We start from the raw sequence: 18,704 nt of genomic DNA on the forward strand, positions 1-18,704 counted from the left end.
CCCGCCTATGCCATGCCCTGCCGTGCCCAGCCCCAACTGGGCAGTGCCTGCCCCTACCCCACTCCCTCCCTCACCATGGGAGGGGGTCTCAATCGCCCCCCCCCCGTCCCTACCCCCACAACAGACTTACCAGTCAGACACTGCTCTCTAAGCTGCTAGACTGCATTCTTGGCTGCGTACATGCGGCAGCTGATCACATTAGTTTTGCTAAATTGATTTATTCCAGTAAGGAGCCATTTAGTCAAAAAAGAGCCCCCAACCTGCTCTTCTTGCACATTATAGAATGCTTATCTGCTCTTGGGTATTTTGCCCACCTCTGGGTTAGGGGGTGGGACTTCCGGTCCCAAGATGGTGTTCAGGGAGCAAGGCACCTACCAAGAGGCAAAGCTACCCTTGCAGCCCTCGACAGCTCACCAACAGACATTAAGCACCCCTCCAGCTGAAATAATTGCCCGCTCCTGCTCTAGATGGTGCCATGAGTATGATTTCTGTAGGCATGGACAAACACACTAATGTAAGTGATATCAAGATAAAGAATGGACAGACATGCAGCTATCCCCAGGCTAGCTCACACAGTAGGGGGCTATTACAGCACCTAGGTGAGCATACCATAAAGTATTTGTGTTGAACAAACAACTATGCCAAGTTGGGGGGTAACAGATGAAAACGAAAGCATTTTAACTCGCACCCACAGATATGATTCTTGCTAGTTCCTGCAGATGTAATTCTCTACCAGATTCAGGAAAAGTTACCCGGTTTAGGGGCTTACTCCTGTTCACTCCTCCCTCACCAGTACAAATATTACTCCTATCCTGGAATATCCTATTCAGGATATTACTATCCTGTTTCTTGGTTATCCACTTTTAATACTCCTTTTCCTCTTGATCCAGAAGGTACATTGTTACAGCCAACTTTTGGCATCAATGAGTAGGGATAAGGGTGATGAGTCCTGGCCCTGAAAACTTGTTTGCCTGCCATTAACATTAATACTCCAGCTACAGATTAGACATCTGTAGTTTTCTGGCAATGAAACTCGACCAAGAAAGAAATTAAAGTTGTAAGACTTAATCCCATGCTTCAACCTTCAACAATACTGAAATAATTTACAATTTCTTCCAGGGGTGAACAACAACTTGCAACCAAATGCCACATCTGAGGCAAAATTTCCAGTGGGACAGATAAATGACAAAGTTTCACTATATTCAGCAGTTTGTGTCAGGTCTAAAACTCCCCTCCTGTATGAACAAAGCAAAATATCCCTAGGAAGTAGGCTCTGGGATTCCTATCAAGCAGCTGCCCAGAGACTCTTCTGGATAGCTTTTTAGGAGGACAGAGAAGTACTGATAAGTTTGTCTCTATCATTCTATTCTCTCTCTCAGCTTCCTTTTATTTGGTCCTCCTCACATGTGCTCCTGTTAATTCTCCCGACCATTATGCTTACTTCACACTGCCATCTAGGAAGTTTTATAACTACCATCTAGGAAGCAACCATCTAGTGTTCTCTCTGCTGCAGCATCCCCAGAGTACTAGCACCTGTCTTTTTCTAGCTATTACCTGCACGCCATCCACTGAGCACAGAGGAGTGCTCAGGTGCATCCTAAAGTGAAGGCTGGGTCACAAGTAGCAGCCTATGGTAGCAAAAGAGTGGCCAGCCTCTAGTAGTTTAGTACATTGGCTCCTAGTGTGTTGAAGTTTTATGATGTTACAATAACAAAATGTTAATAATAGTAACACACACGTACAATTGTGTATATATTGACATATGCTAATATTTAACTTGGCTGTATAATCTGATTTGACTGGCATGGTACAGTGAAAAGATTAAAATGGCATCCTGCCTGCAGCAATGAATGTGGGCATATTGTGGCTTCAAATAATACAAAGTTGTTGGATACAGATAAAGGAAATGTAATGCATCTTTTTTCAAACGCATACGTGTGTCTAAATTATTGACAAGAATGTACAAATTCATAATAAAGTTGTTTGTTTTTAAAGTTTCCCCATCATAAGACCAATTAAAAGATCCCTGGAAAGTAGTGGCTTTCATTTAAGGAGTTAAAATGAAAGCTCTTTAGGGCAGTTTTTTTAGGTATACAATGCTTAACACATGAGGCCACTAGGTATCATCACAACAAATAGCTACAAATCACAAGTAGATATGTGCATTGATAACTCTATACACAGACATAATGGTTTTTTGCACACAAGGCAAGGCCTTATTATAAAAGTAAAAGTTGTCTTCCTCTAAGAGCTGATAAAGGACATACTTTCTTAAAACCACAGAGCTAGAAATAATCCAGTTTGTGTAAAAGTAGCAACCTAATTTCTCACTGTTCCCCATATATGAATGTAAACAGCAGATTGAGTTCTTACAGAGACAGGAAAAAGTAGAGATTTTGTATTGTGACATCCTCCCTGCAAGAAAGCTAACTGATGGAACCAGCTCAGCAATATAATCAGTAATGTCTGACCAAAAATAAAACAGAAACGAATCCCATCTCCACCAATGCAAAGACATAATGATGCAAATGGGTTAGCATAGATGGGCTATTAAAGAAAGGAAAACCACACACCATTTAAGAGGTAATATAGTTCCAACGGCTGTTATGCCAGTCCAGAGAAGAAACATTTCAATAGCCATGTTTGACTGCAGTAGAAAGAGTATCTTGGACATGGGGGCTAGTCAGCTACAGCACACAGTAGCTTCCCCAAAAAGAGGTTGCTAGAAAGAGCTTGATCTAAAGAAGGTCAAGGATCCTCTCTTAAAAGATTGAAATTTTCCCAGTTCCCACCAATCAAAGAGCCACAAGAATAAAATTAAGGATATGAAATCCGTGTGAAATCTTCCTAAAGAGTTCAAAGGGGGCTCTTGCAAGAGTTTTTAGAATAGAAACCCTTTAGGTTATGGTGAGCTCAAACTAAGGTTAGCTCTATATGATACCATTAAGAGTTTATCCCTCTGAAATGTGATCCCAACAGGAACCCTCCAGGACAAGGGAATGCCACTGTAAGATACAAGACAAAGTGCAGTGACAATAGGGATAGTCATTAAAAATACTGGTGTGTGAATGTGGATCACAGGAATCATTCTGCAAATTATTTGTAAAGCACTAACAGATCTCAGGCAAAAAAGGAAAAACTACTTGTAGCTGCTGGAGTGGAGGATATGTGGTAACTTTTGGCACAAGGATGTGGGATATGCCCCAGAAATTACCTTTAGAGTACACTTTTCAGAAATGCTTCTCCAGCCACCCACGTTGCATGAGAAGCTTCAGCATTTTAGCATGTGAAAATAACTACATCAATCGGAGAAATATGAATTCATTAAACAACTGGGGAATACTTTAGGGAAAAGTCAGCAGACATAGAAGAGAGCTCGCCTGAAGCCAAATGCACCCAGAAGATCACTGCAGAAAATCTGCAGGACTTTGGGCGATGATTTGAACTAGGATCTGGGAAGAAGAGCAGGATAGATATCTGCTACAGAAATATCAAAGTAGTGTTATAACCTTTAAAGGATCCAAAACCAATATATTAAGGTAAATGGAGGCATTTAATGTACTAGGCACAATCGATGAAGTTAAAGTTCAGAGAGACAGAAATAGATAGTTACTAAAGAATGAGTTAACAACACTCCAACCAACCAACCCCACAAAGTCCAAAGAAACCCCAAACCCAAAAACCTACACCACTGCAGCTAAAAAAGTAGACATTGCAATAGATTACATGAAGTCTACTAGCAATTTTGCTAGGAATTTTAAAGGAAGTCAGCTTGGATACTGCAGTAATAGTGGTAGTATAAGCATTTCAAGCCAGAGGACTACCACTATCCAATGTGGAGGAAGGAAGAGAAAAAACTGGAGTGACCTATAAAAAGACTTTCCAGTAGTGAAGCTTCCAGACCTGACTAACTATAAGGAGAGAAGGGCAAACAGAAATGCATTGGTAGACAGCAAGTAGGACCGCCAAGATGAAAGCTTGAATTGAACAGAGAGGTGCCTCTCTCTATTCTTGCCCTAACCCAGAACTGAGCAGAACTAAATAGACACTTTGCAGAGAATGAAGCAGTCAGGAAATAAGCAGATTCAGCTAACCTGCTTCATAAGAGCAACAATACAAAAGCTTTACTCTTTTCTTTCTCTCGTCTCCACCAGGCAGGACAGTTTACCACCACCTAGGTGGTAAAGGGACAGTAAAATTAAAAAAGAAAAACTCACCAAGAAGTACTTTACAATTTTCTGCCTTACACAAGCTTAAAGAAATGTTTCTTCTCACAACCTCTAATCCTACCTATTCCAAGTAGGGCATGCTGACAACTTAGTATCTAACTCAGTCATTCTCAGACTTTTCAGACTCAAGGCACCCCTCAATATATTCAAGGTGCTCTTCAATAGAATTAAAGCTCTTTGGAAAACGCCAGCTCCAAGTTTTCACTCACTTTTTTTTTTTTTACTATAGAAAAATAAAGCAATTCTGCTGCAAGGAACTCAGGAAGACCACAATGGGTCAGAATGTTTTAACACTATGGATTCCTATTAGAAAATTCTGGGTTTCTATTGTGAATGATGTTTGCACACCTAGCACTGCTAACACTGCATGGCAATGCACAGCACCTTGAAAAGATCTCGGGGTGCCCCAGGATGCCACAGTACTGATCTAACTGGTTTGTAAAGGCCTGAGCTTTCATAGGCAACAACCTATTTTATCACATACTATGACATTTGTTCTTACGTATGTGAAGTCCCAATACTCACATTGTGGCAACATGAGCAAATACTATGGGAATCACTATTTACATAGTTCTTCATTTAAATGGCATGGGCACACTACCGTTGCTACTTATAGAACTACTATAATAGCACCAATCTGGTAGGAAAAGTTTTTTAAAAACCCTGAAAGACAAAAGGGTTTATTTAGTATTCAAAATTGTGTTTGTAAAGTTGTTGCCAAGTATTTAAGTCTGAACTTCCACAGGATTACTTTACTAGCAAGATCTGAAATAGACAAGCTTTAGAGTCAAAATGAAGGAATCAGGAAGTCAGCATTCACCAAACAATCCATTTCAACTTTCTGTTTTTAACTCAGCAAAAATAAAGGCATTTATGAGAATTGCTTATAAGGCTCTATTGTTCATTCTTTCAAAGGATTTTTCTGGGGGGTGGGAGGGAAGAGAGACAGCTCAAAGGTGGGGAAAGGGATAAAGTCTAGTTGATAAGAAGAGAAACAAACATACAGCTTTAAATATGGCTGTCGTAATTTGAAACATGAAATCCTACCTCCCACTGCAAATGAGGCGGGATATTTCTGATCTGAAGTTTCCGACTCCTGTAGATGAATTAAAGAAAACAGTTAAAAACAAGTAAATACCAATAAGGCTACTCATACCAAACCCTCTATAAAAGCACATTTACTAGCATGTTCGGCAGAATTAAATTTATAAGAGAACACCACAACGAAACAGAGAAACCATTTTAGTCTAGGTCCACAGAACTGTTACAGTAATTTACTTTCCATTTGACAGCTGTGATGCTCATAAGAGCACTTTTCTTGAAAGCTATTTTAATAAGTTTAAGAACACTAATATATGCCTTTCCATATACAAAAGCATATAGACAAAGCCATAAACGCATCTAAAATTACTATTTTCCCTTAAAAAAAAAAAAAAAAAAAGTTTTTACCAAGAACCTTCCCAACCAATACTTCAGTACTGGCTGCAGTCTACAGTCCTTCCAAAAAAACAATATTGAATAAATGCTTGTTTTAAGATTAAGCTGGCCATTATCTTACGGAGTCTGCCTAACTGATCATATTTTAATATTTGAATTCCTAGCATTCCTCCCTTCTGAAGACAAATTCATTAACTTAAATTCAATGGATTTTCACTTCAAAATTAATTGCAAATTTCAGGTCACTTATCATCTAGTAAACAAAATATTTACTTTGAAGTACTATAGTAAAGCCTTATAGTACTCTAATTGGATTCACAGCCAAATCCTTTGTTTCCTCCCTTCCCCCAAAGCAGAAAAACAAATAAATGCCAGAGATGCCACATCACCCTTGGGATGCTCAAGAATGTGTAGATTAACAGGGTTTCGCTACACTCAGGTAGTGTGCGTTGCGTGTTGGAGGGGCCATTTAAGCTATTCTTGTAAAAAAATCATGAAAATGTGATCATTTTGTACCATAAGAAATGAACTTCAAGCTTTGTTGTTGTTGGGTTTTTTTTGGGGGGGGGAGGGGGCGAAAGAGGAGAGAAACAGGGAGACTGTGGGCCAACAAAGATACAGATGCTCCTTAGGAGACAAAGAAATATTCTCCCTCATAACAGACATTCAAACACATACTATTTCCCCTAAAAATGTGTCACGTGTTCAAGGCTTTCTTTTAAGAGATTTAAGGTTTGTTGTATTATACAAAAACCCCCACCTCAAATCTACCAAATATATACATTTGGGCAAACTGCCTCCATCAGAAGAGGCTATAATCATTACTAGGATATTCCTAATAGCATCACTGAAGGCATTCATTTTCTTTCTGAGTTGCTTTTAGAATATACTCCTCTCTCCTAACCTAGCTCCCACCCTTCCTTACCTCTACAGGAAATTTTTATACCTTGAAATATTCTTTAAAACAAATCTGTCTTTTGCCAAAACATATTGCATACATAAAAACTGAGTGTCCAAAGAGAACGTTAATGTACAAACTTCTTACAATGCCTACATGATCTGTTAGCAAATGAAAGGAGCAATCAGGCTGATTCAAATAGAATTTCTTATCAAAGAGTTTTGGAGATAAGTAGATGCCAACTAAAATAACAGAAGTAATACCTAATAGTGACCAATTTTATGAAACAGGCGGAAACATATTTGGCCATTTCTTCTGGTCATAAATTTGTAAAGACAAGATTAAGAATTGTTTCTTTTTACTGGGGCAGAGAGGTAGTTAGCCATGATAGCCTGACAAAGGCAGAGTAGAGATGCATTTTTATAGACTAATGGAGATACCTAAGCTTTTGTGAGCCCAAGCTCACTTCATTAGACAGCATGCGATGAAGCCAACTCAAGCTCACAAAAGCTTAAACATCTCCAATTTAGTTAGTCTATAAAAAGGTGCATCTCTACCCTGGCTTCTGCAGGCTATCATAGCTAAGTGCCTCCCTTTGCCTCAGTAAAAAGAAACAATTAACAACAACTTAATCTTACTTTTACAAATTTATGAAACAAAACCTGGCAAGAACTTTGAGCAACTTCAACATAAAGGAATAATTTGAAGAAGTTTGTAACTTAAGGAAATATTCACAATTTCAGGTAATTACTATTAAAAGCTTTTCAGCTCTGTTCTGAAAAGCCCACAGTTGTGCTACCATGTTACAATATCAAAACTTTCTGACAAAAAAAGCCAACATTTTGGGCTGATGCATTACATATATTATATTATATTATATATATTCTCATCTTTCATCTTCATTTTAGGACATTCTAGGGAAAACACTGGCAACCTTAATGCTGTTCAGTGTGTTTCAAACTGTGTAACAGTGTTAGCCTCACACACTTTTAGATTCCAATTAAAATCTATTAGCGTTCTATAGCAAGTAGATATACTGAAAATGAACAGTAGTTACAGCATATATGGCATGCCCATGACAAGACTTAGTGGAGTTCAGGACAGGACAAACTAAGGAAGAGTCAAATACTTATCCTGAGCAGTGCAAAACTAGACAGCATGTGCATAAATTCTTATTAAGAAAAGGGGTTTGGACACACAGTGCCCTCTTTACATGTCACCTAGATAAACTCCCTCCCCTCACACTCTTATTTCATTTCACCTCACAGCATACAAAAGATAGCTCTGTTTTTTTGAATACATGACATGACATTCATAAACACATGACAAGTCTCAATTTTCCACTTCTTAGAGAAAAACTTGATGCGAGTTAAAGACTGGCCATAAAAACATTCATCACACATATACCAAGAGTACCCCAAGTCTAAAATGGAGGAGGAGAAGCCAAATGCCAAGATTCCCTACAATACTGGTGGCTATAAGTAAGGACAAAGGGGATGGAACTGAGACTGTCATAAAAAAGCTAATGTACCTCCAAGTTCACAGCAAGCTTAAGACATCTATTAATATTCTGTGAAACTGAAAGTGCACTTTAAAATGAACATTGTGTTAAAAAAGAACGTTACAAATATATAAGCCCTAATGGAACGTTCAGTTGAGCATCTGTCCTCCAAATACATCTCAAGCTAATTTTTTTAATGCCGATTGTAAGAAGGCAAGTAGAAAAGGGATCCAAAAAATCCGTTTCATATTACTATTGTATCATAATAATTGGAGATGGAACACATGCACAATACTCAGTGCCAACCCAAAGAGTGCTCATGCCACCAAGAGACCACAGATGCTTTCTACTCCAACACAGAAAATGAAAGTCTCTTGAGATATTTTCTAGTTCTATTCCTATGCAGTGAAAAAGGCATTTCTAAAAAAGTCTTAGGGGAAAAAACCATGGGAAAAAGCAGAAAGATGGCAACGCGTTATAATGCAATCTCTCGGAAGAACAAGAGATTATATTAACAGAAGCACATAGGAAATAGTCTCATTCAGACTGGTACCCTGCACAGTAGTGTACTCGTCATATCATACCTGCCACAACTCTTGTATGTTCTGGCAACACCAGGTAGATTGTTGTCAATGAAGTATTCCTGAATTGCATTTTATCTGATACTATACACACGTGTACCCACAGGAAGACCTTGGGAAAGTACACAACTCAACTAACTTTCTCAACAGAAATTACTCAAGTTATCCCAAGCACATGTGAAAATTGTTAAAAAGATGCACAGAAAGTATCCCACAGCCCACAGCTCTTCCTCCCCTACTTCAAGAAGGAAGGAGGGAGAAAGAGAAAGTTTGGTACCCTGACAACTTGCTGCTAGGAGTCTATCAGGGAATCTAGTCCCACTGCCACTTGCCTAGCCAAGATGGGGGGTGGAGGGGAGGAGGTTGAAGAGAGTTCTGTCAGATTGGCAGTGCAGGTACCTCTGGGTTCTGTCCCCTGCAGTACCACCATGATTGCTAAAGCATGAACTTCCACAATCATGGTGATAAGCTCCAGAGGGAGATGAGGGGGGAGTGGGGACAGACACAAAGCAGCAGCAACAGCTAGCTCCCTACTGCATGCTAGCTGAAGAGCATACTGGGGGCTAGAACATCTGTCTGCTCCCCTTCTTTCCACATTTTCCTAAAAAGTGCAATCGAACACCCATCTAATACCATAACATTTTTACAGACTCTCTTCAATGAAGGAATAGAGAAGGCATATTTTGGGACCCGCTAAGGAGAACCCTGAACTTGTTGTATTCTTCCAGACATTGTAAAGGTGGCAACATATTAAATGGATTTCTATTCACACCCCCGCCCTTGCCCCCTAGACACACACACCCCTGCCATTAACAATAATGTTTTTGGAATAAAGGGGATCAAGAATATCCCTGCACATCCCTCTGCATTAGTTAAAATTTTAGTACTCTACTTATATACAGTACTTAACTGTGTGACATTTGATCAAGGCAACAGCATGAAAGAAAGTTCAGAGGTAAAATATATAAAAAAAATAATGTTGACAAAAACAGGAATACCCAAGTGTCTTCAACTTTTGTCTAAAAACTTTAATCTTGATATCTAGTTTTGTAACATCTAGATTTTGCTTTTACAGTGAAATTGCATTAATAGCTTTTTAGAAAAAAAAAAATCCTTCTCAAAAATGAAGGGCTCCCCTCACCAAAGAACTAGCTTTGAAATTTTTTTAATTAAGTGTTGTGCTCGAGATACAACCACATCTATTCCATTTTATTTACATGACAATGCAAAATATAATATACATGTTAAAATTAGTGGCTTACATGGGAAGAAATCTGCATAAAATCAGACATTTTAAATGAAAATAATTTTTGTATAGGAAAGAACTAACTACGTACATACGTACATTTGAAAAGGTCAGAAGTGGTCAACTATTCTCTGAACATCTACAATTTTACTTCGACACTACTGCAAAAGATTGAGCTTCATACATAAAACAGAAGTAAGTTGCCTTGATTTACAGATTCATAAATATTAGGGTCGGAAGGGACCTCAGCAGATCATTGAGTCCAACCCCCGGCCCCAGGCAGGAAAGAGCGCTTTGTGTAGTTAAGAACTCTGTAAGGAATGGAAAGGCAATTCATTTCAGTTATGCTAGTATAGAATTGATAGATTATAACCCCCAGCATTTAATACCAGTTAATTACCTGGAAAAAGACTTGGCAAAAACATGTCAACCAGTTTGTAAAATACAACTAAAAGCTGAGATATGTTTTCAGCCATTAATGTATTCAACTGGATTAGTCAGAAAAGGTGACTTATATTTAAGTCAAATATAATGAATTGGGCTTAAAATTGATTTTGAAAGTTGCAGTAGAGACATACTTTAAGGCAGATATTAGCTGATCATAGGATTATTCATGTTACTCCCAAATAATAAACAAATTAACAAAAATCACTGCACTAACCATTCCCTAATTCTCCCCCACAACAGTTTTACAAGTCAATAGAGTTATTCCTGCTTATAACAGTGCAACAAAGGAAAGACATAAGGTCCTTTAGGAGATAAAAGTGCTCACTCTTCTCTTGACATAACCAATGTGAAGTCTTTAAATCAAAACAGCAACTAGCCTAATGCTACACGTTTGCTTGTTTGTGCCCATGATAGAGCAATAACAAATGTTACAGTTAAATTTTGTTTGCCAGAGAAATCAGGTGTTTGACTATGAAATTCAGATGTTTTGAAAGTCTGGAAAAAAGGGAATTCAAATTTAAGCTTTTTAAAGCATCTAACTAGTATAGCAAGTCATTTGACTAAAACTTAAAATAGGGAGTACTTACTCAATAATTATCAAAATCCCAAAGAAAACCTTTACACTAATTCACTTACTCCTCATGAGCAAATCTCATAAACACTAAGCCGCCAAATTTCATTTTAACATCCCTTCATTAACAACAGAAGAATTATACTAAACTGCCTTTAAAAATGTAAAGGCAGTTTACATCTGGCCCTCGACTGAAATTTCTGCCTGGTAACTATATTTAGGACCAACAAGTGACTAATGAAGCTTTTACATTATTTCTAATACAAGCCAAAGTCTTTTCTAATGTGGATTCATACAGAATACATTAAGGGAACTGCTCTATTTTAACTCATTCAACCCATCAACTTTCAAACACAAGAACCCAACTCAAGGGTTTACCTAGAGAAGCAAGGCAAGGGAACAAGCTTCACATTCTTGTATTGTCACATATTAGCAATATTTGACTGAAGAGTTCTCTACCAGGATTAAGTATTTTCTTCCCCCAATCCATAATGAACAAGTTGAAACAAATTGTGGGAAAAGAAATAGCCTCTAAGTCCTTGAGAAATACAGGTACACAACCACAACTTTATTTTACTTAGTTGGATATCATATATGAACTACAACCTTTACTGCTCTTTTTCAGATTAATAGTGTTATTCAAGCAATTAGAGGCATAGTTTACAAGCCATGTGAGTAACAGCAGCCACATTTCCTCCCACCTCCTCTCAGTTTAAGAACAGGGTGTATCTTTATTCAGAAAAAGAAAGGTTTTTAAAGCTCTGACAAAGTAAAAACTCTCTTGAGAGCTCATGAAAACTCTCTTGAGCTCAAGAGATTTAAAAATTATGGTCAGATTCTAATCACAGGCACATATTTCATGATTCTCTTACATATGAAACTCAACCTCAACAGGTCTGGAGAGGTGCACGGGTGTAGTACTCAAGGCAAAAAAATCAGACTTTAATGTTATCACACTAGGTGTTCCCCTTTTGCAAGGAGTGTCAACATATGACCAAACGTCCACTGGGGTGAAAGGAATACAATATCTAACTTTGCTTGTTTCTGCCTACCAGGACAGTTTTTTAAAGAGAAACCATAAAGTATAAGAATGAGTTGCATACAATACAGCTGCATTTTTAGGTTTCAGACTACCAACCATGCTACTTCCCATGGTTGGCTCTTATTAAACTAGAGACATTCTCCTGTGTGTGAAAGACCAGGACTCTCCCTTCCTTTTGTTTAGGCAGACTAGGTTTTTGAGGGTAGGAGGTAGTACAGAATGCCCAAACCCTACAATATTTCTAATTAGCATGTCTAAATTAAGTCACACAGGAGAGCCAAATCAAATAAAAGAAAGAAGGCAATAGTTCTATACACACTAAAAGCTAAAATAGCTTTTCTGCTACCATTTCTTTTTTTCAGAACTTTATGTTGATTGTTTTTCACACTTCTACTTAGACTAAAAGCTTATATTTATTATTTTTAAATTGTGTCCCTCATAAAAAAGATTTAAAGGAAAAAGAAGAAAGGTTTAAACACACTACACCTCTTAAGCTCCTCTTTAAACTGCCAGTTGAAAAAGCAAATATTTTTCTAGACTTTTTCACATTTAAATGCTACAGATGATTTAAAAACCCAATAGCAAGTTTAATCATGCATCAGTGGACATGGTCTTTCATGCACCCTTATTTTTCAGTCACCAAGATTTCAGTGGGTGTGTGGATAGTATACCACAGCCCCTCCCCTCAGCCACAATCCTTTAGAAAAGCTGCAGATTTATTAAAAGCTACTGTTTCTTCCTCTCCCCTCCCCCGTTCAGAGGGAGGATCTATATTCCTCAAACAACTGTACTGCTAACTAAGCTGATTTTATTGACGAATGCGTACCATTTTACAGCCTCTTTTCATTTCTCCTCCTACTCCCACCTAGTTCACAATTGGTACCCAGATCACAGTAAGTTGTCCTACCTACAGGCTACAGGAAAAACCAAAAACAATGCCTTTAAAAGCAGATGATGCAAATGTCTGCCTGTACACCTTCTCAACTAAGTGAATTACTAAGCCTAATTACTATTGGGACAATGCTATTTTTTCTAAAGGAAGGAAGAAACACAATCCAAAAGACAATTAAGGCCTTTCCTGCGCCCTCCTTTTCTTTTGTTTTTTTCTTTTAAGGTGCTTCCAGGTGCTACTGGTATTGAAGCAGTTAACATTACCATTACAAACCCTGTTTTCACAGATTTGTATCAGCTGTAAGCAGCAGCACCAAGCTGAAACTTACATTAAAAAGTTCTTGTACTTTTACAAGTGAAAAATCTAGCATGCATTAAGGCCATTACGGGCCAATACAGGCATTAATACTTCAAACAACCTAAAAAACAACAACATGATACTTTGTTTCAAAGAGCTGCTGCTGAACACTTGTCTGAACACAAAGTCAACAAAATATTCACAGAAGTTAGAAGAGATGGTGTGCCACCAGATTAAATTTAGTCTTTATAATAGTTTTGTGATTCATCTTTCCCAGATTAGTCAGTACCAGCAGCAATGTTGACAGATAAACCTGATATTTTCCATATCACCACCTCCAAGCACTTCCATTGTTTTTAAAATCATATTACTGACTTAAACATTACATTTGTCATTTTCGTTTTCTTGCCTGAAACATCACATTTCCAAAGGTCTGCAAGAAAGAACTAGATTTCTATTTTAAAAGGGGTTCTTAGAGACTTATGGTCATATGACATCAGAAGCAAGGCCTTCACGTAAGTGTTACACATGGCTCAAAAAGGTGCAAGGTTCGTTGCATCACTTTTATTCTTATATGATATAGCTGGAAGATTCCTGTTACACAGGCTCAATAGCATGGAACTGGGTCAAGGTAGCCTTAATCGTAATATCCTTCACTTCTACAAATTCACACTTTTTAAAGTTACAGACATTAATTATTTTAAAATGCAAGTTGAGTACAGCTTGAGGTATGTTCCTGACCCCCCCCTGCCAGAATGCAGGGAGCTTCCTCCCTCCTCCAAATCTGTTTTAGAAAAATGATTTAAGTTTTCCCACATGCTCCCATGACAAACAGGAGAAATGAAGGTCCTGATCCTGAAATAAGCTCTATACTAGCAGCTCTATGGGGCCTACCTGAATGCAGAGAGATATCCCCCCACCCAAAAAAAAAAAAAAAAAAAAACACACAAAACCCACCTGCAAAATTGAACTCCTAACTTCAAAAAAGAGAATTCATATAGAAGTATAATTTTAAAACTGAAGTTAATGTACATAAAGCGTACAAAGACTGAACACGGCATTTTAAAAGGATATGTAAATTAATTGTACATCTGAAGTAAATTTGGACAAGCAACATTCTGGAATTAAATTATACAAGGAAGCCTAGTGCTTTTTGTTCTGGGGGGAGGGGGGGTTCTAAATCAAAGGAAAATATTGAAAGCACAATTTACAAAAGCCTACAGCTCTTTGAATACTGTTTAAGTACTTTCATGTAATATTTTAGGTTTTATCCAACTTTTAAACCACCTCTAGCAAATGGAAGATTTGGTCATTGATACTATGAAAGAAGGTGAATGAATACCTGTGCACACTATCATTTTCAATGAAACTTTTCTGTTTTACTACAACTTAACTTTCTGCCAAGTTTTACAAGCTGTGCATTTCAAGACATTATGCGTATTATTCAACATTTAAGCAATTTAAACTTAGGATTTCTCAAGTTTACTTGTCAGAATTAAACATGTTACACTACCAAAATTCATATAAATTGTTTCAGAGACCACCAAAAAATAAGAAAAAGAAGAAGTTAAATACAATTCCTCCTTTCCACCTGCCACCCTATAAACCCCAACATCCCAAGATAAGGGAGGAAAGCACAACAGCTGCTGTTGGATGTCCACAATTCTGAACAGGTTTCATGAAATGTATAACATTCCCTCCCTACCCGCCCATCCTGAAACATCCAAGTTGGTCGAATATACAAAGCAGATATCATATTAAAAGGGGAATTTAAAAGAGAGATTTATTCACACTTACCTAAGGGATATACAGTAGAACACACACTTATGAATAAAAGACCTACTGTAAATTCTTTGCTACTTCTCAAAAATGAACAACTTATTTAATAAGACAAGACAATTTAATACAAGCACTTGTATATTTTGACAAATGTAGTCAAAGTGTTTGTGATGCTTGAATAAATTTTGGAACATTTCATAGAAATGCTTACATCTTGATATCAACAGGAAGAAACAAGAACAGATTACTGTACCCTTAACACTGCAGTTCAGTTCAACACCATCAAATTGATTTTGGGGGATGGGAGAGATAAATAACTTAGATCATGTCAGGTACAACACCTGTCTAATTCCCAAGCCCTGTAACTAGAGTGTGAGCTTTTCTATTGTTATTTTTGTTTCTTAATATTGCCTTCCCAGGGTTGCTGTATGAAGACCAAACACAAAGACGAGAAACAAAACTACTGAGGCTAAAACAGTTAAACTGAGCACAGAACATTGTGAAATTCTGACCTGTTTCTTTCTTTAGTTATTGTAAATGTTACCAGAAAAATACTGTGCATCTGGTATGAGTACATTAATACTAGTTGATCTGCATTTGCAGTGGGGTGACATCAGGGAACAACAATATTGTTAGAGCAGTGCAATTTGTGTTTAGATAGTTTCCCAACCCATGTTCTTCTAAAGATTTAATTCAAAATGTTTACGTCATAGTAATTTTCCAAAACGGAATTTTAACTGAGGCCTTTAAGTTTTGAATTTTACTTGCATAAATTTTGTTTAGTGCCCACAGGCTGAAACAGTCTTATATGCTAAAGGAATTATAAACATGTTCACTGATCATTTACATGAGACCGAATAAAAAAAATCTCAAATAGGAGATTTTATTCTATTTGAGGACACACATCACAGTGCAACTGAAATGCAGAAGTTCACAAAATTTTATCTCTGCAACACTTCCTAATTACTTTTACATTAGTTTTAAAGGTAGCATTCATAAAAGCAACTCATGTTACAGTACACCTGTAAGCATACAGTCAGTGTGTGGAAGGAGGAAAGGGGGGGAGAAGAGGTTCTTATCCAGTGATTGGGAGGGAGGGTTAAAAAGTAACACCAACATCCTATATTCAACTATACACATCATCTCCCAAAGTTATTTATTACCTATTTTACTTCTATGCATTTGTCCTCAAAACCACAACCACAAAATTTTCACAACCTTCAGCACTGGTTAAAATCACAGTGTTCTTAGCATTATGATCACTGTAAATTTAGAACATACTGTTAAATAATCAGATTACTATGCTCTTCATAGGAGTTATATCTGCATGTTCGATGCATCCTGCTGAAGATAAACATTTTCATTGATCTTTAGTTTAATTTATAGCATAACCATATCTGTTATGTTGGTACTAGTTAGTTTGGAACTTACAATAAGATTTCAAATGTATACCATTTTATTTGCCAATTGCTTACCAACCAAACTAGGCACACAATGCATATTACTAACAACTATTCCACCCCATTTTAAAAACCACACCAGTACAGAATTAAAAACCTAGTCCATATATGACATGGAATTGTACCATTGCACACCAGTAACATTTCCTTTGGCCAATTACCCAACACAGTTTTACCCCATTACACTGGAGTTGCTCATGTTAGATATTATTTGCCCAAGCAATAGGATAAAATAATTTTATCCCATCACTGCCCATAAAATAGAACCCTACATTGGTGTAGTGAAATAAGCACAACAGTTTCATAATTTTAAAAGTTAGCTATTCTCCTGAACTTTAAATTGGTTATAACCTGCCCTCAGGAATTCCTGGAAACATTGAAATAAAGCTATTAAGAACAAGAGGAAAAAACTAAATCAAGGCAAAGAAAAGTGTGATGTTAGAAACTATCAAACATTCAGGCATGAAATTATCACACTTCACTGTCCAATCTGTACACTGGTTTTCATTAAAAAAAAGCCTTCAACAAACAATTTCAGGAGTCCATTGGATACCAACTCATACTGAATACTAATCAAGACAGCAAGAATCAGATTAGAAACAATAGGCAGAACTAAAGCTATCATGAATCCCAAGACAGAAATTGCTTCAAAGTTGCTTATCAAATAAAATGAATAGTTTATAAACATGTGCACATTACCCACAGAATGCAGGGGAATTTCACAGCACTGGATGTTAGAGAGAACAAACAGGTCAAGTCATTTATCCAACCCCTTTAAACCAAGCAAAGTTCTCCTTAACTCAACATTCATAAGAACTTTATCTTGCCCAGTTCTAATTATTGATCCCAGTTGTTTTTGGAAAACTAGACTAAACCATTTCTTCACTAATAATTCTAAGACTACAAGGATGGGCTATGGCGACGTGTCAAGTTCAATAACAGTATCTTTACATGCTCAGCCTTCCTAAGGTACCACCCAAAGTGATTATAATAATGCAAGAAAAGTTAATAAGCAAAGCTCCTAGACAAATATATGGCAACAAACATGATTTCAAGCTTGCCTTCATTAGCTAAAAGGATGTCAACACAGCTCTGGTGTTTGTTTCAAATACCATTTTGAAAGAGCACTGCTGTGGAGCAAAGTGTCACGGTTAGCCACAAGTGGGATGATGGACTTCTAGTACCAATCACACACTCACAAGCAACATCCATGTTATAAATAACTGGATTTAATTCAGAACATGCTGTTATTACCATTGCTGCAATACATGAGTAGTATAAACCAAATGATATGAACATAGGCAGCAAAGAAAAACAATGTGAATTGGTTTAAGGATTTGTTAAAGAAAATTTTTAACTCTAACAACCTAACAGAAACACCTTGACATCTTTAACAGCCAACAGCTAAGTACCTGAAGGGGTGAGGCAGTTTCACAAGATTTATCTTTATTATTACCTTAATTTGTTTTTGCCTCTTCAACTGTTTTGTGTTTTGAATTTAAAATGTACCCCTTTCAGCTATGTGGTATACTACAACTAGTAATTCAGTTTTAATGGCAGTTTACTGTAAAAAGATAAAATAGCTATTTTGGTATTTCCACAGCAAAATAACCCCCCTTCCCCCCCAAAAAAACAAAACCCAAAACAAAACAAATGGGTTTTTTGATAGACTATGCACAAGGATTTCTTATTTTGCTGTTGGGTAAACCCTGCCCCACACACAAAATAAGGAACAGTCTAACAGAGGTTGCTACATTGGAACTTTAAAATTTGCACTAACAACTAAGGAAGCCTACTGCAGCTTAGCAAATTTGTTTTGATCAGTGAATGAACCAATAATAAAAAACCTTAGTTCTTATATTTTGAAGAGCTTTACTTCATTTTGGCAATCTTATTTTAGGGATTTTTAATTCACTGGTAAATTTTCTGATGCACATTTCAAAGAGCTAGTATTAGCAATAAGATCTCTATAACATTTTACTAGTGAGTCTTTGAAAAAACAAATTAAATTCCTCAGTGATTAAGAGAAACATCAATTTAAATAAACTGGAAATTAGCTACATAAAATGCAATCACCTAACTGGTCTTATATGAATTATCAAATCAAATTCCATAACTTTTGCTTTGTTCTAGAACACCTCATCCCTTCATTTTAATTACTAGTAAATTTATAAGCCATGTATCCAGTTACACACTTTTCTAACAAGTTAATCTAATGAAATAAGTCTAAGTCTAGGTGTGTTTATAAAAATGTCCAACACAACAGAAAGACTACTGGTTCTACTATAAGTAGCCTAGGTTAAAAACTTCAGCACAGCTGGTTA

General features: G+C 37.0%; 1 protein-coding gene across 1 annotated transcript in view; it reads right to left on the minus strand.

Moving 5' to 3' along the window:
- IGF2BP3 (insulin like growth factor 2 mRNA binding protein 3) overlaps positions 1 to 18,704 on the minus strand; it is a 158,109-nt gene that overhangs the window by 129,252 nt on the left and 10,153 nt on the right. The window contains exon 3 of the mRNA XM_019534605.1: positions 5,277 to 5,325. Coding sequence (XP_019390150.1) covers positions 5,277 to 5,325 — 49 coding nt within the window. The remainder of the gene's footprint in view (positions 1 to 5,276; positions 5,326 to 18,704) is intronic.

Source organism: Crocodylus porosus, unplaced genomic scaffold (assembly GCF_001723895.1).
Source record: "Crocodylus porosus isolate Cpor-Errol unplaced genomic scaffold, CroPor_comp1, whole genome shotgun sequence".
In the NCBI taxonomy this organism is placed as follows: Eukaryota; Metazoa; Chordata; order Crocodylia; family Crocodylidae; genus Crocodylus; species Crocodylus porosus.